Below are 25,672 nucleotides of genomic sequence, written 5' to 3' on the forward strand. Positions count from 1 at the left end.
CCCGCCCGTTAGTATATCCCTAACTCAGCTCGTCAATCAGCCTGCCTAGTTCCAAGCTTCCCCAAGCCTCGAAACTAGTCTTGCATGCGTATAGCACACGGTAGATACCCACTGTGCACATGACAATTTCCTTGGAAGTACAGATGCGGGTTATGAGCCCTGCAAAGTCGTCGACGATGCGGGAGCATATTAACAAGCTGCAGGCTCTTCAGCAGGAGGTTCTTCAGGCTGGGAAGGAGATATCGTCAGAGGACATGGCCATCACGTTGCTGTCACATTTGCCCTCTTCGTACTCAGCATTTTACTCCTTTGATTACCAGTGGCAGGCTCAGCACCATCACGTGGGAGGAGCTTGTGCCCATGGTCCTGGACCAGGAGGAACGATTCACGAACCCTCCTCAGGGTGGAGGTTCGGAGGCCTTAACTGGCCAACGGTAGAAAGGCCGTAACTCGGGCAAAGGGAAGGCTTCATCGGAGAAGTCTTCTGAGAAGAAGTCCGACGCTGACCGCGAGAGAGGACCTGTAATGATTGTGGCAAAAAAGGCCACTACTGGAGACAGTGTCCCAAGCGGAAGACCGAGAAGGGTGAGGACTCCTCAGCAGCAATCATGAAGACTCCGGCTTTTGTGCACCTGGAGGTGATGGACACCGATGCTTCATTTTCTTCAGGCAGGGAGGAGATTGGAGGACTCTCCGCAACGGATACTCGGGAGTGGATTCTCGATAGTGGTGCTTCCAGGCACATGACTCCTTCCCGTTCCGGTTTACAAGATCTCTGCAGGTGTTCTGGTCATATTCTTACTGGGGATACGTCCACTATCCCAGTTCACAGTGAGGGCAGGATGGAGATAGTTCCCGATGGCAGAGGGGGGAAGCATTCCTCCCAGATGTTGTATGTTCCGGCACTTGGTTTTCATCTGTTGTCAGTGCATCAGGTTTGCAAGACTAGCGTACCGGTGGAGTTTGATGAGCATTTTGTTGCTCTCCGGGATAAAGCAACAGGCCAAGTGGTTTGGGAAGGTGGAGTGGAGAATGGAGTTTACAAGCTTTCAGCACTCTCTCTCCCAGGTCCTCAGGTTTGTGATGAGTGGCAGTCTGGTAATGGCCACTTGTGTGTGGATACGCTGCAGGTGCGGGCTTTCCGAGACCAGGTGGTGGATAGCTTGACAGTAGATGGCAGCAGTTGGCAGGAACTTTCCAGTACTGACGTTGGTGGTTCTTGTGTTCGTCAGTCAGAGGAAGCTGAACAGGTCACTTATGCTCTGATGTCTCGTAGTGTTCGGGACATAGAACTTCCGGTAGTTGAGGATGTTCTTGAGGATGTTCTTTCCACGGGGACCTTTCGGAAAGCCAGGCAGGTGACAGGTGCTTACTTGCAGAAGGAGGTGCTTACTTGCAGAAGGAGGTGGTTTCTCCAGGCTTTGTGGTTCCGGATTCAGAGGGGGTGGTTGACAGGTTTCATCAGGTTTCCAGGACTTGTTTGTGCACCGTAACAGGTGTTGATCCTTGTGAGCAATGTTATGTCTCTGTGACTCAGAAGCTGTATGGTTCATTGATCTGGTTGATGGACACGAGATTGGACGGGAGCTTCCTGATGAGGCAATTGAGCTCATGGTTGCAGATGTCTCTTTGGGAGGCAGGATTGCGTTTCCTATGGTTTCTGCGGCATGCGAAGGATCAGGGACTCTTGTACACAGGAGGGGGATTGTTGGATGGAGTCCGACTCCACGTCTGGAGTGACTCAATTTGGGGAGGAGATTCGGACACGAGGGGATCTACTTATGGCCCAGGAGCAGTTTTACGGAGCAGCAGGAGGTTACATTGCAGGTTTGGGCTTCCACTGGAGGAACCCATGGTCATCCAAAGGCACTTTGTTCGTGAACAGATCGTTGCTGATGACATCTTGCTAGAGTTTTGTTCGACAAAGGACAGTACGGTGGACCTCTTCACGAAGTCGCTCTCTCAGGATTTGCTCAGGCGGCACCCCAGCTCCCAGTGGTTGGTTTCACAGCCAGGAGCTGAGAGGGGGTGTTAGAAGTCATCTCCTGTCTAGATTTATACACCAGGGCCTTTGTTGTGGGTGTGCCCGCCCTTATGAGGTGTTTTATCATTTTTCCTCACTCCCCGTATTTTTCCCTTATTTTTCCCCATTTTTTTGAGGCTTGGGAGGGTTGCCAGAGGATGCCAGGAGCACTCCAGTGCTGGCCGACTGTATGTTCATCAGTCGTGGGCTACTGGGCTGCTGGCCGACTGGATTTCCTCAGTCGTGGGCATTCATCTGCTGGCCGATTGCATTTATGCAGTCGTGGGACCTATTCAGCAATCGTGGGCACTTTATCTGCTGGCCGACTGCCCTCCCAGGGATGTATATATAGGCCCCCAGCCCCCATACCTTATTTGTATCATATTCGGGATCTTCCTGTGTATATCAGAGCAGAGTTACACGCCTACATCTCTCTCTCTCTTGTGCTGTTTTTCTGCCTGCGTTTTTGCTCTTGAGTTCCCAGATCTCGTCATCATCTCCGCTGCGTATTCTGATAGACCTATGGCAGCTCTATACACAAGAGACATGGATATCACCTACACAGCCTCTTCCACCAAAGATGCTATACTACAGAGATCACTTCATGAGTATCACTTATGATGGATTTATAGAGAGGCCTAGATAGTAAGATACATGGAGGGCTTTTTACCACACGGCTCCCGAGTAGCTATTGGTCAGCTTAGAGTCTCATCACATCGATTGGAGATCGAGACTGGCAGAGCAGCACGGATCCCCCGAGAGGAGAGGGTATGCAAATTGTGCAAAGAGGAGGTGGAGAGTGAGGAGCATTATGTATGCAGATGCAGAGCATATACAGCCATCAGAGAGAGAGATCCCATTTTATTCAGAGAGCCAGATTCCCTACGCCATATCTTTGAGGCAACAGACCAGCGCATACTAGGGAGATTCATTCTAGACATACAGCGTCACAAAGAGACATCATTACAAGCTCAGACAGCTCCAGAGGGGGGACGAGAGACACAAATTACTACATTTTTTCAGAGATCCACCCCACTCCCAGCCCAGTAGGGAATTACTCTCCAGATAGCAGAGACTCTCAGAGCCCGCAGGAGATAGAGGACACTTGGCTTTCGGACACCACGCCTATACCAGAGAGAGATGACAGAGATCAGAGCTCAGTTTCACAGAGAGGGTGCAGAGCGACTGGCTCGCTTCAGAGCAAACCCAGGCATGTTCTTCAGGGAGCATCGCAATTGGAGGTGTATTACAACGGAATGGTCATCCAGTAGCTTACATGTCTTGTAAGTTACTGCCCGCAGAAAAGAATTACTCAGTCTACAATCATGAACTCCTCGCAGTTATACAAACCTTGAAACATTGGAAACATTTTCTTTATGGCTGTGACTTTGAGGTTCGCACTGACCGTCAGGCATTACGCTGGATTCAGACAATGCCAAGTACACAGTGGAGTGACCGACAGCACCACTGGAGCCAGATATTCCAACAATTTGGTGGTATGATTGAGTACGTTCCAAGAAAGGCCAATCCAGTGGCTAATGCTTTGAGCAGGAAGGGACAAGTAACTTTGATTCAAACCACTAGACTCGACCTTGTTGGTATGGGACCAGACGACATGAAGCACACGTACGCGAATTCTGAGGAATTCGATACATAGTGGGAACAGGCATTGGATGCCACAGGACCATGCCACTTTTGATACGCGATGGTTGGCTTTCCTACAAAGGCCGACTGTGTGTCATGAAGTTGTTCAGGGCAGCTCTTCTCGTAAGTGGAAATCTTATTTGCCTTTAGTTCAAGCTGTTTTGAATGATTCTTTTTCTTCAGCTATTGGCAGGACTCCATATGAGTCAGCGTTTGGAAGACCATTCCAGTCGCTATTGACCAAGACTTCGTCTTCAGTACCTGAAGCGAATAGATTGATGGAGTCTTACCAGGAGATTTTGGAGTCAGTATAATAAAAGACAAGTTGGCTAAAGCGCAAGAGGCCTACACTCGACAGGCCAACAATGACGGAAGGGATATGAAGTTTTCGGAAGGTGATTGGGTGTATCTTTGAATTATGAAGCAAAGGTTGAAACAAGTGGGCAAGCGATGCCCAAAGTTTTGTCATTCAGCAGCTTCGGACCTTTCCCCATCCAAAGAAAGATTAACGAGGTTTCGGAAGGTGATTGGGTGTATCTTTGAATTATGAAGCAAAGGTTGAAACAAGTGGGCAAGCGATGCCCAAAGTTTTGTCATTCAGCAGCTTCGGACCTTTCCCCATCCAAAGAAAGATTAACGAGGTTTCAATGAAGTTGAAGCTACCTCCGAGTTGGACTATGCACGATGTGTTCCACGTCATTAAGTTAAAACCATATGCAGGTCCAATCCCTTCAGAAGTTACAGATGAGGTGGAACCAAATATCATTGATGAAGGTGAAGTTATGGTTCCAAAACAAATCCTTTTGCACCGCTTCAAGCATGGCTCAGGCCAAAGACACAGACAGTTCCTCACAAAGTTTCAGGACCGAGGGACCCACGAAGCGGTATGGCTTGACAAAGAGTTTTTTGACGTTATCGACGGATTATTTGGAGGCTATGCAACTTCCGTCAAGTTAAGCAGAAGGGGATGTCACGTGCATCCCGCACTTGGATGCCATGTACACATATATGTACAGAAGGTGCAGGACCTCGGGTGGAAAACTGGTCCCGTGTGAGCCCAATCCAGGACGAGTCAGCCAGGGTTCCATTCCAGTCACCCGAGGTCAGGTGTGCATTGTCCTGCACATGCGTCCAAGGTCACGTGTGCATTGTCCTGCACATGAAGCACTGCCAATCCACACTGTGAGTCTCCCTATGGAATGATGTCAGTGGTTCTGTGTATATGGTATGATACTGGATGCCAGACCTCTGTGTTGACATGTAGGTTTGCATGTAGAATAGGGGCCAGCCCATAGGGCTACCCCAGAGCCAATCCTAAGGCTCATGTAGTGGGCATGGGGAGGTTTAGAGCCACTCCCAGGGACCAGAAGGGCCCCATGTTGTGTCCACTTGCCCTAGTTTGGACAGGAAGGGCTGTAGGCCAGCCCTAGGGGCCCTGGCCAAGCAGCCGACAGGGTCTTGAGCCCTGCCCAGCTAGTCAGCTGTGTGGGGGGCAGCCCCCACAGCCTGCGCAGGGCTGTCCAGCAGCCCAGTTCATGCGCATAGGTGGCCAGCCCTCCATTGGTGTGAAGCGTAGGATTTTAAAGCATTAAATGCTATTTTTTAATGCAATCGTGAGGCTTTTAAATCAGCCGCCTGGATTAATGCAATCGCGAGGCTTTTAAATCAGCCGCCTGGATTTATACCAGCCGACCAGCACACTGAAGGGGTATAAATACCCATGGCATAATTCAGTCCTAGTTATCTCATAATTCACAAGGTGCTACAGCTACTCAAGGGCCAGGACAGCCAAGGGAGAAGCTAACGCAAGGGTGAAGATTTGAAGGTCAAGGGCAGAGATCTATCTCAGCCAAACAGGTTCAGTCAGTCTTTTATTTTCAGATTTGCATCATTCTAATAAAAGCAAATACACCATTCGTGGTGGGGGCCCTACAGAGGGTATTCGGGACCCAATACTGTGTCCTCTTCTCCATCTCTCTCTCTCTCTCTCTCTCTCTCTCTCTCTCTCTCTCTCTATTTTTCTGCACATCTACATTCAGTTTTGTGCATTAATTTTGTCGCAACAAGTGTGCTGATTTCTGAGCATTGAAGTTACCTATCTCCCCCAAAGCATCTGCATGTTACAGCTTCATAGAGTCTTCTACAGAAGCCCTTATGCATTGAAAGCGCCTCTTTTATGGGCATGCATTCATAGTTCGCACAGAGCATTAGACACTAAAGTTTAAACTAGCTTCAGACCATGCCAAGTGCCTAGCAGAGTGATCGCCAAGTCCACTGATGTCAAATTTTTCAACAACTTGGCGGGGATGATCGAGAATATTGCATGTACTTCAAATCCAGTCATGAATGCACTTAGTAGGAAAGGGACTACTTTAGCCACCATTACCACCCTCCACCCTACCTCGCTAAGCCTCAAGGGGCTTGATCTCCTCGAGAGTCGACATGCGTGTTGAGTATTTCGGAGTCTCTTGTGTCCTGTGTGTCCACCCGGTGTACCTATCAATATGTGTGTAAAACCATCTATATGTGTTTGAATAGGTGTGAACACCTCATATATGTGTAAGTGTGCCTATAGGTGTGTGAACACTCTCTTATCCGGATAAGATAAGTGTGTGCCCATCAACTTCTCAAAAGAAGATTGGGTACCTCAAAATCATGAAACGACTCAAGAAAGTCGGCAAGTGATAGTCATTCAAAAGCTTTGGCCCTTCCCAAGAGAGAAGAAGATCAACATCCAATTACCCCCCAATTGGACTATGCATCCAATACTGAATGTTAGTTGGCTAAAGTAGTACATGGGACCTCCATAATTGGACTTATCGAATGAACAGCAACCAAGCATTGTCAACGAGGTAGAAGTCCTAGAACTGGAACAAGTCGTCTTGCACCATTTCAAATATGGCACCGACACAAGAAGTGCCAATTCTTGACCAAGTTTAAGGACCAAGGAATCAATTGTCACGTGCATCCCGCACTTGGATGCCATGTAGACATATCTGTACAGAAGGTGCAGGACCTAAGATGGTGAACTGGTCCCATGTGAGCCCAGTCCGGGACAAGTCAGCCAAGGATCCATCTCAGTCCTCCGAGGTCAGGTGTGCATTGTCCTGCACATAAGTCCAAGGTCAGGTGTGCACTGTCCTGCACATGAAACAGTGCCAGTCCGCGCTGTGAGTCTCCCTCTCAAATGATGTCAGGGATTCTGTGTATCTGGTATGGTACTGGACGCCAGATCACTGAGTAGTTAGTTAGGGTTTGCTTTTAGAACAAGGGGCCATCCCATAGGGCTACCCCAAGTCTTAGTGTGGGCATGGGGATGGTGTGAAACCACCCCCATGAGGGCCAAGAAGGCCCTGGCTGAACCCACCAGCCATGGAGGGGCTGTAGGACAGCCCTAGGGGCAGGCCAGGGGTAGCCGACTGGTTATCTAGCCCTAGGAGGGGTGTAGGGCAAGTATGGGGCAGCCCATACAGGCTGCCCAGTCCCCAAACAGCCTAGAAACAATGCCCAAACCTGGCTTAAAGCAGGCGCCTAATGCCCAGCCAACAAGAGAAAGAAGCGCAGCTTTTATGGGATTTTTCTAGCATTAAATGCTGATTTATCAGTCGTAGGACAAATCAGTGCTGGCCGACTGGACTTAAGCTGGCCGACTGCTCATCCTGGAGTAGTGTAAATAGAGGAGCCCACAATCCCATTGTTTCATCTCATTTTTCACCAAGAGCCAAGGCAAACAAGGGCTAGACAAGCCAAGGAGTTGCTACAGCAAAGGGGTGAAGGACTGCAGGTCAAGAGCAGAGTTTTCTCAGCCAAGAAAGGTCAAGATTTCTGTATTTTCTTTTCAGATTTACATCATTCTAATAAAGCAAATACACCATCCGTGGTGGGGGCCCTACAGAGGGTATTTGGGACCCAATACTGTGTCCTCTCATTTCTGAGCATTGAAGTTACCGATCTTCTCCGAAGCTTCCGCATGTTACATCAATAAACCATGTAGTCAGACGAGGATTTCTTCAAGAAGTACAAGCCATTTTGAGGCAATGCACCTCTTGCCATCAATTTAAGCAAGAGGATACATCACGTGCAAGCATGCTTTACTAGGGCGCCACGTGGCCATTCTAGCTAATCAAATACTTAACATTCATAAACACATAGGCAGGACTGTCACGTGTACACCCAGTCGGTGTAGCATTCATAAGCATTAAGCAAATAGCATTCATGAGCATCAAGTATTATCCAGGCATTTACAACATATATCACAGCATGTACAACATGTGTATGGGGCTGTTAACAGCACCTAGAGCACGTACATAAATCATTAAAGGCATTTAGAGCATTTATCACATGAGGTCGGGGCCTGAGAACCAGCTGACAACATTTAATAGGGCTTTTCCAGCATTTATGAGTCATGGAGACTTGGCCGACAATAGCCTTCTGCCCGGCCAGCAGCAACATATCATATATAAGCAAAAGGGCATCAATCATTCATCTCATCTGGCATCTTCTCAGCGTTTCCTTCCTAGGTAGCAAGGGGAGTCAACAGTTCAGCCTTCAGCATCATCAGCAACATAATCAATCAGCATACAGTCAACATTCAATTCATCCTCCTGCCTCCTACATAGAGGAAAGCCATCAGCCAAAGGGTGGACCTCAGCATTGGAGAAAGGAACATTCAGTCGTCATCTTCATCAACATATCTCTCTCTTCCTGAGAAGGATATTCATTTAGGACAAGCATAGATCTATTCATAGATCTCAGTTGTAAACATTGCATATAATATAGCTGCATTGCACTTGCATTGAAACCATTCTCTTTCTCTTAAGTGTTTCTAAGTGAAGTTTAGTTAAGCCTAAGGTTGTTTTACTACGATCAATCTCCCACATGTCAAAAAGACCTTATCCCAACACCCCCTCCTCCCTTCAAGGGATTGCTCCATACTGTGTCAAGGATGTACCAATGGCAGCTTCCATACTATGTCAAGGGATGTACCAATGGCAGCTTCTATACTGATGGCACGTGGTTGGGAAGCTCAACGTTGGCCAATGCACAGTCGGGTGTAGACTGTCAAGCTGGAGGGGAGTGAGGAAAGGTAATCAAGAGCAACCACGCGGGCAGCACATGTCCGCATAGATGGGCTTGACTAGAGGAGCAGAGCCAACAGAAGCAGGCGGAGCTATTCAGAGGTGCTCAACAATTGGATGGGCAATATAAACGACAGAGTTGTCTTGACAGATTAAGCTTGACGTCATGAACATCTGATGGACAAGCGAGCAGAGGTGTGCCTTTGAACACTAGTGAGCTCATGATAGCCATGCCTCACTGAAATGCAAGAGTGATCAACCCTGTGTTGTCATGTGCGTCCGTTAATCCCGATGCTGATAGACATATATATTCTCATTAGCAAAAATATGGGCAGATTTAGAGCAAATTTTGTAGCCCTACAAGCTCCCAAAAGTGCCCAAGACATAGCCCAATGGTTGGTACACCTTTAAGGCATAGTTTGGACACAAAATATGACTTTTTGGACAATGTTTTGTAGGAAAAACAGGCAAAACCGACTTGATTACGAATTCATACCTTTTCCCTATAAAATCATTAGGCATTCATTAGAATCATCATTCAAAGATCAAGAGGATTCATTTGTCATAGTCTGCAAGGCAGCAAGGACACAATGGTGGATCAGCAGGAGCTTCTCTTGTCCGATTGCAAGTAGAGGGTTGCAGGGATCTTTGGTATGCATCATAAAGCTATGAATCATCAAGATCATTTGCACGAAGCTGTGAATCAGCAAGATCATTGTAACATGCGGGAGCTTCGCGGTAGATCGGTAACTTCAATGCTCAAAAATCAGCAAACATTTCACGATGAGAATAACGCACAAAATTGAATATAGATGTGCAAAAAATAGAGAGAGAGAGAGAGAGAGAGAGGGGGGGGGGGAGAAGAGGACACGGTATTGGGTCCCGAATACCCTCTGTAGGGCCCCCACCACGAATGGTGTATTTTCTTTTATTAGAATGATGCAAAATCTGAAAATAAACGACTGATTGAACCTGTTTTGGCTAAGATACATCTCTGCCCTTGACCTTCAAACCTTCACCCTTGTGTTAGCTCCTCCCTTGGCTGTCCTAGCCCTTGAGTAGCTTCAACACCTTGTGAATTATGAGATGGCCTGGACTGAATAATGCCTTGGGTTTATATACCCCCTTCCTAGACCTGGTCGGCTAGCTATCTGGGGTCAGTTTGCTGAAAAAGACCCACGACCAGCTTTAAATAGCATTTAATGCCAATAAAGTCACTTCGTTTCACACTGTACCTTCTGTTCTGGCCTGGCCGCCTTGTGGACTGCTGTCCAAGCCTGCACAGGCTGCTGGGTAGCCCCTGGGCACTGGCCGACTACCTTTGGCCTAGCCACCTGGCTGGGCTAGCCCAAAGGCCCTATCGGCTACCTGGCCATGCCCCTTAGGCTAGCCGACTGCCTGCCCAGCCCATACTAGGGCTAGTGGGCAAGGCCTGGGGCATTCCTGGCCCCCTTGGGGTGGCTCATAGCCTTTCCCATGCCCAAACTTAATGCAAACCTACATCTACACAGTCACATCTGGTTGCAAACCAAACACATAGAGCAACTTACATCATTCCAGAGGGAGACTCACAGCGCGGACTGGCACTGATTCATGTGCAGGACAATGCACACCTGACCTCGGACGAATGGAGTGGACCCCTGGCTGACTCGTCCCGGACTGGGCTCACATGGAACCAGTTTTCAGAGGGAGACTCACAGCGCGGACTGGCACTGATTCATGTGCAGGACAATGCACACCTGACCTTGGACGAATGGAGTGGACCCCTGGCTGACTCGTCCCGGACTGGGCTCACATGGAACCAGTTTTCCACTCCAGGTCTTGGTCTTGCACCTTCTTGTTCAAATATGTCTACATGGCATCCAAGTGTGGGATGCACGTGACAATCATTGTATATATAGCATGTTTTGGCAGCATACAGTACATTAGGTCTATCTCCCCTTCTCTTCTGTGTCTTTGCTAAACATAGGATTAGCATTAATCTGCTTTGCTTAGCATTAATCATGAACACGCTTCCGCAATGCATGTTACATTGGTATCAAACCTTAGGTCATCCTAGGACAGCTCTTAGCTTACAGTTTGTGCACGTTGAATTAGGGCTTTTGAAATTAGGGTTTACGTTTTAGGATTTGTAGGCCAAAATTAGGGCTCTCAGAGTTCAAACCTAGCAACAGTGTTTTCAATCCTAGATTCAACGTAGAAAGTGAAAAAACCAAATTAGGGTTTCTGTTTTTAGGGTTTCATCCCATTTATGCCTGTAGCATAGGCTACATGTAGGGTAGAATCTGCACAAGACTTGGCCTAGGTCTAATCTAGGTAGGAAAAGATTTCTTTTCGCTACTCCCTCCATCAAAACCTCACCCTGTTGGAGAGCAATGATGCTTGTCCATTCTCTGGATTGTTCTTCTCGTTGGCTACCAAAGGATATTGGTTTGAAGTGTTTTTTCATGGACAATTGAACAGACGCAAAGTGCTCCATCCGGTGGAAGTTGGTCATCCCCAAGTTTCTTTATTGTTGCAGGTCTTTGTGCGACGCGACGAGGACGGAATGTGAGCCTTCGCTGGACGCAAAGTGGTCTCACGGTGTTCAGGATCTTGGGTATCATGGATGAGTGTTGCTTGGATCTTTTCCTTCATGGAAGAGCACTTTATATGAACACCGTGCAGCTGAGGACAGCAACAATGCAAGTAGAGGAGAATGTGATACACCTACGAGTATGCAGGGCATAGCCAGACATTAGATAGCAACCAACAAACAGAGTCAAACAGCATAGGTGACATGCAGCATTGCCACGTGGTGGAGTCAAACAGCACAAGTGACACATGGCATTGGCAATGATGACATGGCACTGATGACACGGCAATTAGGTGGAGCTGGCCGACTAGGAGAATTGGTGCATATATATATGTGGGTAGCCCTCATCATATTCTTCTGCTTTCCTCAATGTTGGATTTCACAGATGTTTCTCTATAGGCGAAGTGCTAGCCAAGAGTGCAATAGGTCAGAGGGCTGTGATTCGACGTCTTCATTCTCCGCCACATCTTGTATTTGATTTTCAATTGTATTACTTCTTTCTTGTACGTTTAGGACTCTTGTGTGTGTTGTATGTGTGATTCCACTGTACTCTTCTTACTATCTCTAGAAAACCCTAGCACATAGGCGCAAGTGTTCTGCAGTGGTCTACAAAAATGAACAGATCGGGACCATAAGAGAAACTATGGACCCTCTCCCATTTCTTCATCAGTTTTCATTCAGCCCTCCAGCACAGTGGAAGAGAAAATAGCAGGCCCCATCTGCAGTCCAACTCCAGTTCAGACTGCAAATTCAGCAGAGAATACCAATTGAGTATTGATTTACTATCTTTGTGACTTAGTATCAGTGCACAGTCCTTGCCTAATATGGCACGTGCAACAAGACTAGTACAGTTCTGCTAGTCCCTAGTGTGGTGTACATAGCATCTCTATCTGCACCGCCCTTTGGATTATTCAGTTTCTTGTTTGTGAATTGTTCATGTGTACTATTAATTCTGAGATTCTTAGCTGTTTTCAAAACCTCATCACAATAATGAAGAGTGAGATTACAGCTTTAGAGCACTTGGCCAATACTTTATATCGCTTTTCTCATATAATTGCACCTACTTATGATTGCATATTCACATCTTTGTTTGATGAGATTTTAGAAAATGCTCCAGGATCTTTAATTACAGTATTGAGACTCTCGTAAGACGGTTTGGTCTACCACATACATTGATAGACACCCACGTTGGGAAATGAAAATGGTCAAATAATGCCAAGTAACAAACCTGTGCCTTCAGCTCTGGAGAAATGCCAAGGGCTTGTGGTTGATAAAGCTCTCCAGATTTGACTCGCACAGCACATGCAGTACAGCAGCCTAACACATGAAGGTTGTAATTGATCATTTCAAGAGGCATTTCCTCTTCTTTCTGAGCTATATTGACCCATAGTGAAAAAATTTATGAAATAAGTGTCAAGGCTTTATTACCATGTCGACATGAAAATGGTAAATTTATATTCTGATACTCTGCTGTGTGAAGTATATATTGGTCCTGTATTGGTCATTTCCATCCGAAATTCTTTAGTACAAAAGACCAATACCATAAGCGTAAGAATTTTTAAAAAAAATCTGAACCACATCAGGCATTATGTCAAAATGAGTTTAAAATGAACAGACCCACATGAGGCTTTATGCCAGAATAAGTTTTCATGAGAAGAACGACATTAGGTTTTATCTCAAATGGAGCTTCATGCACAGATCAGCATCAGGTTTACATCAAAATAAACTTCATGAACAGACCCATATCAAGCTTTATGTCCAATAAATTCAAGCAATACCTCAGGGACTTGAACTTGGTGTACGGCGCCAGTTGTCCTGTCGTGTACGGTCACTGTGTGCACGGGGACATCGATAGAGCTGGGGTCGATGATGGGTGTTGTCCTGAATTCACCCTCGTCCTTGTGCCTGACGATCGCCCTGACCACCGCGAGCTTAGGCAGACCAGCACCACAACACGTATTTGATGACCTGCATGCGAGAGAGGGTGACACTGTGCCTCGAAATGACACACAACCACCCATCGTTGCAGCCATGGCAAATATACATATAAATGGTTGCCCAAGGATAAAATGAACAATTTTTGGCAAAGGCAAAAATCAAAAAACTAGAATGCTTGGAAAATTTTGAGAAGTTTGGGAGTAGATATAACACAATTTATCCAATTGTGCAAACCTAAACATGTGGTGTGCTAGCTAATTGAATGATTAATTCTCATTGTTGTTGCAATCTTATTTTTAATGCTTTTTGAAACAGCATGGGATATACAAATCAATGTGTGCATAGCATCAACAACAAATCATTCTCAGTGTTGCTATAAAGAAACATAGACAATTTTAGAAATGCGCCTAGTAGAATTTTGGGAGATTGCCTGCAATGAGGCGGATGCTCTAATCATTGAAGCCTCTAACATAGAAGAATTTTGAGAGATTGTTTGGAACAAGACGAATGCTTTGATCATTGGAACATGCAAGAATGCTTTGATCAGTGATATACGTGACAACTTTAGAACAAGCAAGAAAAATGTAAGTACATTGCTATAATTTGTTATCTTGCTTTATAACAATTTGCTTTGCTCCACATTCAAGAACAAAAGTGCTAAAAGTGCTATCCTCCACTTTTATAAATGAAAGTGCTCATCTATGATAATATGTTTCCCTCTATAAACCAAATCGTTCGTACATTTTCAAAACTTGAAAATACATGTTTCACACTTTTTGTGCGGGTGAAAATGTGTATTTTTAGCTACATATATGATGGTTTATTAAACTACTTGTGTGATCTAGACAAGCAAGTTGCCACTATCACATATATTTGTGTTTTAAAAAAAATTATTTATGGTTATGTGGGATGAAATTGTACATTTGGATATGCATAATTGTGTTGTCAATATATTGAACTTGTATATGGTTTTTGCTATAAGAAGCACATGGAGCTTGGTTAATTTTTTATGCTTGGAAACTTGGGAAGGCTATGTCCAAATTTTCTCAAATTTTACTGCATAAAAATTTAGAAAAATAGAGAAGAAAGCTAAAGCTTTGTTTTTTGGGTTAAAAGAATATGATTTACACATAAACCTCTTTAAATTATTTGACAGAAAACATGGAAGCTTCTCCTTTTGACCAATTTGGTCATGGACTTGCTTGCAATGGAACAAAACACTAGTGGTCCTATCCTCTCAAGCTACAGTGGGTGTGGGAGGTGCTACCCAACTGCAATCACAAATGGTCCTTATTGATCCAAATAAGCTTCAAAAATTTTCCAATAAGTTTAGGATCTACAAACCTGAGAAGCTTAAAGTGAACAAGCGATGGGCTTGTTGAGAACGCAAGCTCATCGGGAACTAGTGGATAGCATTAGTGTGTGGAAGAAAATGAAGTAAGGCTATAAAGCTTCTCTACTTGGTGTGTGTTGATAAAATGAGAGCAATGAGTGATTAAGTGTGTCTTTTGTATGCCCTTCTATTCTTTTTTCACGGTATCAAAGCTTACATTGCTCTCATTCTAGGGTTTGTGAGAAAGAGGGAAGAAGAAGCTATAAAGAAGCAAGAAGCTATGTGGAGAGAAGCTAGAAGCTATGGAGCACAATGAATCAACCAGATCTGAGAGCTTGGCCTTATTCTTAAGTGATTATGGTCCTCCTCTGCGGATTACATGTATTTTTAGAGAGATTGAAGCAAAGAAGTGGCTGCCCCAAGTAAGAGAAAATTATTTTGTGAAGCTTTCCATGAAAGCTGTGAAGAAGCAAATGTGAATGTATGGCATTGTGGGTTTGATGTTCAGTAGCAACTGATTGAGCACTCAAATTTGTTATTGTAACTGTTAGCCTCTGGCCTCTGGTAAGTCTTGGTGTGACTAGTCTTATACACTTTTTACCTGTGTGAACACACTCTAGTGTGTTGGGCACGTCAGCCCTAGGACTACAAGTACCTTCTACTCCACTCATTTCTTATTATCATCGAGTACCTCCAGCTATCACATCTCATCTCTCTTGCTCTCTGAGCTCGATACGACTATGTGCATGTGTGTGCATGTGCGACTATGTGTGCATGTGTGTGTGTGTGTGTGTGTGTGTGTGTGTGTGTGTGTGTGTGCGCGCGCGCACGTGCAAAGCATCTACTCCCTTATTCAACATTAGTATCAAAGCCATGTTTTTAGAGCCTGGTTTCAAAGCTTAGTTGTAGCCACCATACATCCTAGATACACTCGCATTGCGCACTTTACACAGTTTTAGGGTTTCTGTCTCCTTCTGTATATTGGTGTCATTCCTTTATGCTATATTGCACATTATGGGCATGCCCTCACACTGCACTCAGCTCAAGTAAGAAGCTTTCAGCATCGGACATCCATGTCCATCGATTCCCACTAGTTTTTTTGTTGCATGTTGTTTCAGTACAGGCTTTCAACTTTCGACATTGGACTTCTACATATGTCGATTTTGCTTGGTCAGCCATTCAGCTACGTCTGTCAGCTTTGCCTGGCTAGCCATTCAACCTTCGGCTTTTAACTTTCGGCATCGAACTTCTGCATTCATCAGCTCTGCATGGTCAGCCATTCAACTATAGGCTTTCCACATTCAGCATTCAGCTTCAGCTTTTCGCATTCAGGTAATCAGCTTTCAGCCTTCAACTTTTCACATTCAGCAGTTGGCCAAGTTTACTTTCTTGGTCGGGTTTACCTAAGGATGGTCGACGGCCCAGAGTGTTCATCTTTCTACATTCAGCAGTCTCCTTTTCGCGTTCGGCCTTCCGCTTTAACACTCTACATTCGGCATTCCGCATTCGGCATTTGGATTTTGGATTTCTGCATTTTGATTATGGCCTTTGGGTTGTAGATTTAGCATTAGTCGCTTCCATCTGCAAACTCTGATCTGTAGAATCTACATCAACCCATTCCACCCTATTGATTCCACTTCAGCTTCTGACCTCCTTATGCCACATCAAATTTTGACCTATTGATGCCACATCAGCTTCTGACCTGCTGATTCCACGTCAGCTTCTGACCTGCTAATTCTACGCCAGCTTCTGACCTACTGATTCCATGTCAGCTTCCAACCTCCTGATTCCACGTCAGCTTCTGACTTGTTAATGCCACGTTTGCTTCTGACCTACGAATTCCACGTCAGCAAATTCTACACTTGTAGGTTTTGTGTCAACCGACTTTGCCTACAACTTTCGACCTATAGGTTAATTTAGTAAGTTTGCACATGTATTGAGCAGACATTTGAGGTACTCTGATGTTAATTCCATTTTGGATTAACAAATATGCTCCTCCATTTGAGGACATTATTAAGTGTCATGCGAAGGCACTATAAAAGTTGTACATTATGAGATATTGGCCACCCAAGGCCTTAGTTAAGTAAGTTTTAGGTGCCCAAGTGTGAATAAGGGCCAATTGTATATAAGGCATTTTCTCATAATGAATGGACACAATCCCCCTTTGTGCTATGGAGAGCTCTTGTTTGTGTCTTGAGAGAGAGATTAAGAGAGAGCATTCTAGCACTTGTGCCTCTTCTATGTTTGTATGTTACATGCTTATGTTGAAGAGTGAGAGAGAGTGATTACCATATGTGATGGTGTGAGCGGCTCTACGGTGAAAGCGCAGAGATGGAGCTTGGAGGATTGAAGCTTCTCAAGTGAGCTTGGAGACCTCAAGGGGAATTGTGTTGGAAATGAATGGATAAGATTTGAGTGGAAGTGAAAAATCGTGAGTAATTAGTTGTGTTTGTTGTGTAGTTGTGTGGTGGAGTGGTCTTGGAAGAGAGCTTCACTATTTTTTCTAGTTAATTTTGATGTTTGCATCACCGAAATCGTCAACGTGAACGAGCAGGGTGGTGTTTTGTTTTTCTTTCTTTTCAAAAATTTATAAAAACCGTAAAAAATAACGAGCCATTGATTGTGCCTTGAGCTTGTATTACATTCCTTAGGTGTGGCACAATCATCTTGGAAGCAGTTGGATTAAGTATTTTGCACCCAAAACCACCTCAGTTGATGCGAGAAGTTCCCATGTGAAATTGCAAAAAAATAGTTCATGACGTGAACCTTTTTCTACAACTTCACGCCGTGAAATGCTCCCGGCATCAACGCCGTGATTAATGTTGCAATTCACAGGATTACCTTACTAAAAATAGATAGCCTTATCTTGACACCTCTGACACCACGGGGTCTGACAAACACAAATTAAGAATCATGAAAGTGTAGAAAATCGTTCACAACGTGAACTATTTCAAAGCACTTTACGGCATGAAACATTTTCACTTCACGACGTGAACCATTTTTGAACCCTTCACAGCATGAACCATTTTCAGTTCACAACGTGAACCAATTGATTTTCACAACGTGAAACCTTTTCCCTTCTCAGTGTAAACTATTTTTGCAATTTCATGCCTTAATCCAACTCACGAACCTGGTATTGTCGGATTAACGCTAAGGAAGTCTTGAGAACATTGAAAATCATAACAAGGTAATGTGGAATTCTGAGTCCAAAGAAAAACTTTTAAACACATGAAAGTGCAAAAAATTGTTCGCGACGTGAACTGTTTTCTGATACTTCACGCCGTGAACTGTTCTCTACAATCTCACGGCCTCAAAAACGAGTCAACAGAAGCTGACCAAAATTTAATTGGGGCAGCAAAATAAGCTTATCAAATCATATTCACATGCACTTAAGGTCTGGGAAAACTCATCGGAGACGACCTCAAACCTGACGATATGCATCAAATCACCCAGGATATTCCTATCAAAAGAGTGTGGGGTCATGCCACTCGATAAGCACTCATTGAGTGTCTTAAGGAATCTGACCACCGTTGAAACTAGTAGTGAAGAATCCATGGAAGAAGGCCTGAGATACTCTGGGTTTGGGGAAGAGGAGAAACCACCCTCCCCTACCAAATCCAGCGGTATCATTGATATAGCCCGAGGATTTTTTGGTCTCCAATCCAACAATGAAGAAGAAGAAGCGCAATCTACGGGCATGGGTCCGTCAACCAGTGCTAGACTTGGTCCAAGGCAAGAAGTACCTATCCAAACTTCAAATTTAAGGCTGTCAAACACTGGCACCCCCCGAATGAGAAGAGACATGGAAAGTGCAACCAGGACTGGTCAAGTAGTTTTCCCAACCTTAGAGGAAGTAGAATTAGATCTGAAAAAGATTGAGGTAGAATGGAACCTATGAGAATCAAGCTTAAGGAAACAAGAGCTCGATACTCGAAGGGCTAGAGCCGACGAACAAAAGGAGATGGAAAGTGTAAACTTACTTCATTCACAGGGTAAAGAGTCGAAAATAGTCATGGGTAGAAGTGAGGCAGAAATTCCAAACTTAGAACCCATGAAAAGGCCAGAGTAAAGGAAGGGTTTGTAACCCTAAATGAAGGGGATAATCTACCAAGAGAAGCAGGTGAAGTGGAAGATCGCCTGTACACCAAAAAGGGCATCAAGCAGATGATCAATCATCCCACGTTCCTACAAGACATGGAACTCTTAATTTTACAAAGGCGTACAGAGGTGACTAATGAGCCATTCCAAAATGAAGTGGCTAGACCATCCCACATAGACCAAAAAATGCCTAGAAGAGCCAACATAGGAAGAGGACGAGGTCTAGGTAGGGGGGAGCAGTTCCTCAAAGACCAAGGGGCAGATCCAACCATAGATCTTAATGCAGCCACAAGGATGGATCTGTTGAATATGGCTAAGGAAATGGGCTGAGGAATGGTCAGGGAACTAGGCACTACTCTAGAATACTGACCCTCCCAAATGAAGCCACACATCACTTCAAAGCTCGTTTAAAAATTCTCTGGGGATGGGGATCCTATTCAACATGTAGAGATATTTGAGTCCACATGCGAAACCTACAAGCCAATCAGTGATGTAACAATGATTCATGCTTTATCACTGACCCTAGAAGGAAAAGTGCATCAATGGTTCCGAACCCTCAAACCTGAGGATAAGGTTAACTTCACATGACTCAAGAATGTGTTTGTGCCCAGCTTTTCCAGAAGTGGTAACAGATGGAGTCCTGTGGCACAGCTGCACAACATCAAACAAAAGGAAATGGAGTTGATGTGAGACTATGTGTCTTGGCTAAAGCACTTAAATTCAAGGTGCAAACTATGGGAAAGGCTAACTGATGTGATCAGTTATTGCCTTGCTTCCGGAGAGGAGTTAGAGACCACAAGATGCATGATTATCTGATATTAGCCTAGCCGGCTACTCTGGATGCATGTTGTAAACTGGCAATTGAATATGAAGATAATATGCTAGAATTGCCACAACCGGAAGCTGTCATAATATCTTTGGCTACAATGACTTCACGTGTTTCGAGTCACCAAGAGATTGGAACTCGGAGCAAGCAAGTCGGAAACATGACTGTGGATGAACTCAGTAATGCAATATTGGAAAAATTAAAGGTAAAGGAGGGAAGAGAAATATTTGGGCAAGGGCATACCCATCTTTACCCCCGTAGAGAATTGGTGTGGTGCTCTATGTGCAGATTGAATCACACTACCACCGAATGTCCACAGTTAAGAGCAAGGCCACTACTCTATTGTGCATACTATGTAAAATTAGGGAATCATGACACCTCCTTGTGCAGATATCCAAGGTTCCAAACAGTAGCACAGCTACCGGGACCTAGAGCTCCATTGGCCTTACCAGCACCCCCTGTGCAAATCACTATAGCTGCAAGACAGCCAAACTCTTCCTATTTACCTAGGGGGATGTTTCGGGTGTACAGGATACTTCACCTCTGCCGCCACATGTTCTATAACCACAACCACCACCACAGGCAAAAATCAACCAAGTATTGATTGAAGAGCCATCAAAAGATATGGATATGGTGCGTGAAGTAGAAACTCAATGGAGAGTACTATGAGGAAGCTGTGGAGATCGCACCAGAATTCTATGTCCTACAGAATAACACGACGCCAATACCTGTGTTTCAAACCACGACGGGTACAGTGGAAGGGTAAGGACATAAACTCAAACATAAGGAGAGGGCCGCTACAATGTTTTGGTTGCGGTGGACCGCAACCAAAACATTGAATTGTTGAGTGTCCAAACAAGAATGTGGTTCATACGCACCAACCCCAACAATTGACTGTTCCGCCCAATGACATGCTAGTACTTACTTGTTTTAAATGTGGCATTGAATCTCTGAGTGTCCAAACAAGAATGTGGTTCATATGCACCAACCCCAACAATTGACTGTTCCACCCAATGACATGCTAGTACTTACTTGTTCTAAATGTGGCATTGATCATATCACGCCACTCAATGTGCTAACACGAGCCCACGCCCAATTGGGGGTCAAGGGGAAGAACTGAGCAGATACAACCACTACCAAAACTAGCCACTAGAGAAGGAGAGTGAAAAAAGTGGGTAAGGGTGACACCAGGGTCACAATCCAAGATGGATCCAAGAGTGAAAAAAGTGGGTAAGGGTGACACCAGGGTCACAATCCAAGATGGATCCAAAGAACATACGATCGACACCGGATCCACCCAATAGTGGTAAAAAAAACAGAGCCTGACCTAGAGATGCGTAAGGGGAAAGACCATCAACCCCTAAAGGAGTCGGTGAATACCCAAATGCCAAAGAGGAGATAAGGAAGCTCCAACAAGCCAGGGCCCTAGTAGAAGAGTGCCAACGACTTCACGACGCCAAGTTAAGGGCTAACCGGGTTAGGGATACAATGTATCCAAGAAACGAACCAACAAGGGAAAGAGAATTGGACATACCTACTCCAATTCCAGAAGAGACGAAAGAGGAATCTCAAGGAAACACGATGTCAAGAATGTTTGAGGAAGATGCATAGAATGAGTCCATGCATTCATTCCCTAGGGAAGGATATGAGACACACACATGGAAGGAACCCTCAATTGCCAGAGAACCCAGAGACATAGACAGCCTCGTGGCGGCTGTACTATCCACTTCTGTGGTGCAAATGCCATTGGGACAACTACTATGAAGTTCACCAACATTATGGGCAGACATAAAGGAATGGGTAGAGGATGGACTAAGGCCAACCGCCGACACTACAGAGGATGTTATGTCACCTTTGGCAGAAAGAACAACCGGAGTCGTTAAGATTCTGGTTAATCAATTAGGGCGTTATTACGAAAGTGACGACACTAATGCTATAATCCCAATTCATCAAACGGGTGTACCAGGCACTGGCTATCCTGGATGGTGGGGTGGGGGTTAGCATCATCACAAAATGATGTTGGAAAAACTGGGGAAAACCCAATCTAAAAAGAGCAGATCTTATCGTTAAAATGGCAGACGGAACATCTTCAAGGCCCATTGGGCTTTTAGAGAATGTGAGACTCAAACTCTTTAAGTTTCGTACCATCATACATTTGTAGTAATGGACTTTGTGCGCCAACCAGACTCATATGACATAATATTGGGGAGACCCTTCATCATCGGGGAATCCAAATTGGTGCACAATTGGGCATTAGATCATGTGTATGTGCGTAGGGATTCACAAATTTTAAAGATAGATCTGAGAACATGGAGAGCACACCCCATGGAAAGGCAACTGTCTGGTAATGATTCAGTCACAACCGAGCGGACCACATGGAAGTGTATGTGCGTAGGGATTCACCCACGAAGTTCAATGCCAAAACCTCTCAATCAGCAGCTATTCCTCAAAAACTCCCCCCCCCCCCCGCACAATTATCTATCTTTAACAACGACCGCGACTCCGATAAAGCATCTACTCCTTCAACTCCATCCTCACCAACAAAGTTCAATGCCAAAACCTCTCAGTTTGCAACTATTCCTCAAAAACTTCCCCACGTGAAACCATTTATCTTTAACAAGGAACTCAAAGGAAAATCCCCGGAGCCGATGCCTCTTTATCAACAAACCTCACCAAAGGAGATGACAATATGCTCAAAAGCCTCATCATCGAATGTCAATCTGCAAGAGACTCGAACCTCATCATCAACAACGTCCATGAGTCTCAAACCTACAGCCTTAGCACCAACTAATGTGAAGGAGGGCCCAAAACCTTCCAGTTCCACCAAAAAGAAAAAAAATTTAAAGATAGATATGAGAACATGGAGAGCACACCCCATGGAAGGGCAACTATTCGGTAATGATTCGGTAATGATTCGGTCACAATCGAGCGAACCACATCCGTACAAATATGCCAGCCCACGGTGGAAAATTCCAAAGAGGAAGAGGAAACAGAAATGTATGCATCTTTCTCCTTCGGATTTCAATGAAAACTGGATGCATATGCTAGCTACCATAGATGTGATGCAACCCCAAGGAACCCTATATGTGGAATCTGGAACTATTTCCACTACCTCTCTTTGTATGGTCAATTGGCAAACCATTGATGAGGAATCAGAAGAGGAGGTCTCTAGCATAGAAGGAACTGGATCACAAGGCCGTACCAGTGCCCAACGCCTTAGAAGATGGCGAAAGCAAAAATGATATATTGCTCGACGAAATGCCCTACGACAAAGAATACCCACGAATGCCCAGTGGATCAGATACCTCAAAGCCACTAAGGTACACGATGAGTTTTCTAAGAATTGGGGTGAGGAATTGAGTAAGATATCACTTGAAGGGAAACATAGGGAGGAAGTCATCCTTTCAAGAATCGAAAATGCCTAAGCTTACGAAAGCCAGGCGTCGAAAACGAAACAAAGCTTTGGCAAAAGCTGAGCAAGAGGCCATGAAAGTTATGGCTAAAACAAAATGTGAGAATGAGGATCAACCAGACCTGCTTTCAATACCAGACCATTTCAAAACCTACACAATTGACGAACGAAAGGTGGTCCAACTGACAACAAAAAGAGTTAAGGAAGATGGGTTGTCCACATCATATGATGGCCCAGCTCAAGTCAAGGAAGTTGATATTGCGGGACCAAGGGAGGAAGCCAAACCTGTTTATATCACTAAAGACTTGACTTCGGTTGAAGAAAATGAGCTCGTTACTCTCCTTAAGGAGTTTCAGGATTGTTTTGCCTAGAACTACAAGGAGATGAAGGGTGTACCACCTCAGGTGGTACAACATACGATCCCAATCATGGAAGGATCAAGACCAACCAGGGAGAAACCATACCAAATAAATCCTAAATATGCGGCAATTGTAAAGGAGGAAATCGATAAACTCATTACTACGGATTTCATCTATGAGATAGAACATACGGATTAGTTGTCACCAATCGTAATAGTGCCAAAAAAGAATGGGAAACTTAGGGTATGTGTTGATCATAAAAAGGTCAACGCAGCTACTAGGAAAGACCATTGGACGGATTTTCAGGCTACAATCAAGTGTCTATAGCACTAGAAGACCAACATAAGATAGCCTTCAATACAATGTGGGGGATGTTTGCTTACAAAGTCATGCCTTTTGGTCTCACCAATGCCCCAGCAACATTCCAACGATTAATGTGCACAACCTTCAAAGACTACTTCAAGAAGTGGTTGGAGGTACTCATTGATGATCTGTGTGCACACTCTCAATGGACAAACCATCTGGCTTGCTTAAGGAAGGTGTTTGAGCGATGTCGATTATATCGTATATCCCTAAACACTTTAAAGTGCCAATTTTGGGTCAAACACAGTGTGATATTAGGACACATTATCTCTAAGAATGGTATATCCAGAGATGACAGTAAGGTCAAGTTGATCTTGGAACTACCACCACCCACTAATTACAAAGGTGTGCAAAGATTTATGGGCCATGTTGGGTATTACCGCCGCTTCATAATCTTCTATGCTAAAATCGCCAGGCTATTATACAAGCTACTCATTATCTTTGAATGGATTGAGGAACGCCAGCATGAAGCATATGATCGATTGAAGTAGGCATTAGCTAGCGCACCAATTCTAAGACCAATTGATTGGGACCTTATATTTTATGTGCATATCGATGCATCGAACTTTGCTATTGGATACGTATTGGCACAGCTTGGTGAGTTCAAATTGGACTATCCAGTCTGCTTCTCTAATCGTCAATTGAATGATGTAAAGGTGAATTACACTACCACAGAGCGAGAAGGATTGGCCATGGTTTATGCAGTCAAGAAGTATCGACATTACCTATTGGCCAACAAATTCGTGTTCTTCGTGGACCATCATGCCTTATTATATTTGGTGAACAAGCCTTGCACCACGGGAAGAATTACACGCTGGTTGCTATTACTATTGGAATTTGACTTTACAGTTACACAGTGAGAAAGGGGACATAGAATGTGTTGATCGATCAAGAATTCCAAATGGGAAACCGACAACTGGTGTTGATGATGACCTTGCTCATGCTTATTTGTTCAAACTGGACATGGTGCCCGAATGGAGCGAGGAAATATCTGATTATCTAGCTTATGGTGTTTTGCAAGAATGACCCTTGAACAAAGATGAAATGCGACAGCTTATCAAGCTTGCTACACCTTATCAATTAATTACGGGAGAACTATATAAGCTAGGTAAGGACAATGTCCTAAGAAGATGCGTGAGTGAAGATGAGTTTGTCACGATATTGGATGAGGCACATTCAGGGATAGATGGAGGACATTTTGTTGGAGAGATTATGGCTCCCAAGGTGCTTCAAGCAGGACTATGGTGTTGTTCGAGGATGCCATAGAGTTTGTCAAAAGGTGCAAGGAATGTCAGGGATTTGCTATCCCGCAACAAAGGAATAGGATGCCGCTCACTCCTGTTAATGTAAGACAACCTTTCGAGAAATGAGGGATTGATTTTGTTGGACCTATTAATCCAGCAGTGCATCCATCACACAAGCCCAATATGTAATTGTGGCCACGGACTATTTCACAAAATGGAAAGAAGCCAGAGCCTCTAAGCGAGCTGATGCACGAACAATAGCAAAATTCTTATATGAGCAAATTATCTTGAGATTTGAATGCCCATTAGAGTTAGTCAGTGATCGCGGTTCACATTTCATTAATGAGGTGATTGATCACTTACTGGCTGGATTCCTAGTAGTCCATTAGAAGTCATCACCTTATTATCCACAGGCTAATGGTTAAGCAGAGAGTATAAACAAGATTTTGTGTACTATCTTGATGAAAACATTGGAAGCAAGTCAAACGAACTGGGAGCATAAGCTAACAATAGCCTTATGGGCATACCGAACATCATATAAGGTAGCAACGAGATACACTCCCTTCCGTCTAGCGTATGGTGTTGAGGCAGTAATGCCTATGGAATACCTAGTTCCAAGCTTAAGGATTGCAGTGCAAGAACGTCTGACAAAAACTACATTATCTGAAAGGTTTATCAATTTAGAGAAGCTTGATGAGACCAGACTAATTGCATCGCATGGACTTATGGTCGAAAAACTACAAAGAAAACATTGGTTTGATAATAACTTAAAACAAAAA

At 44.5% G+C, this 25,672-nt stretch overlaps 1 protein-coding gene across 1 annotated transcript in view; it reads right to left on the minus strand.

Moving 5' to 3' along the window:
• LOC147630953 (ferredoxin C 2, chloroplastic-like) overlaps window positions 1–13,419 on the minus strand; it is a 35,312-nt gene extending 21,893 nt beyond the window's left edge. Inside the window, exons 1-3 of the mRNA XM_086809001.1 lie at window positions 13,099–13,419; window positions 12,749–12,812; window positions 12,549–12,637 (exon numbers count right to left, since the gene is read on the minus strand). Coding sequence (XP_086665127.1) covers window positions 12,549–12,637; window positions 12,749–12,812; window positions 13,099–13,353 — 408 coding nt within the window. The 5' untranslated portion in view covers window positions 13,354–13,419. The remainder of the gene's footprint in view (window positions 1–12,548; window positions 12,638–12,748; window positions 12,813–13,098) is intronic.
• Window positions 13,420–25,672: the final 12,253 nt, after the last annotated feature.

This window comes from Cibotium barometz, chromosome 15 (genome assembly GCF_041138505.1).
Source record: "Cibotium barometz isolate CiBa-2024 chromosome 15, ASM4113850v1, whole genome shotgun sequence".
In the NCBI taxonomy this organism is placed as follows: Eukaryota; Viridiplantae; Streptophyta; class Polypodiopsida; order Cyatheales; family Cibotiaceae; genus Cibotium; species Cibotium barometz.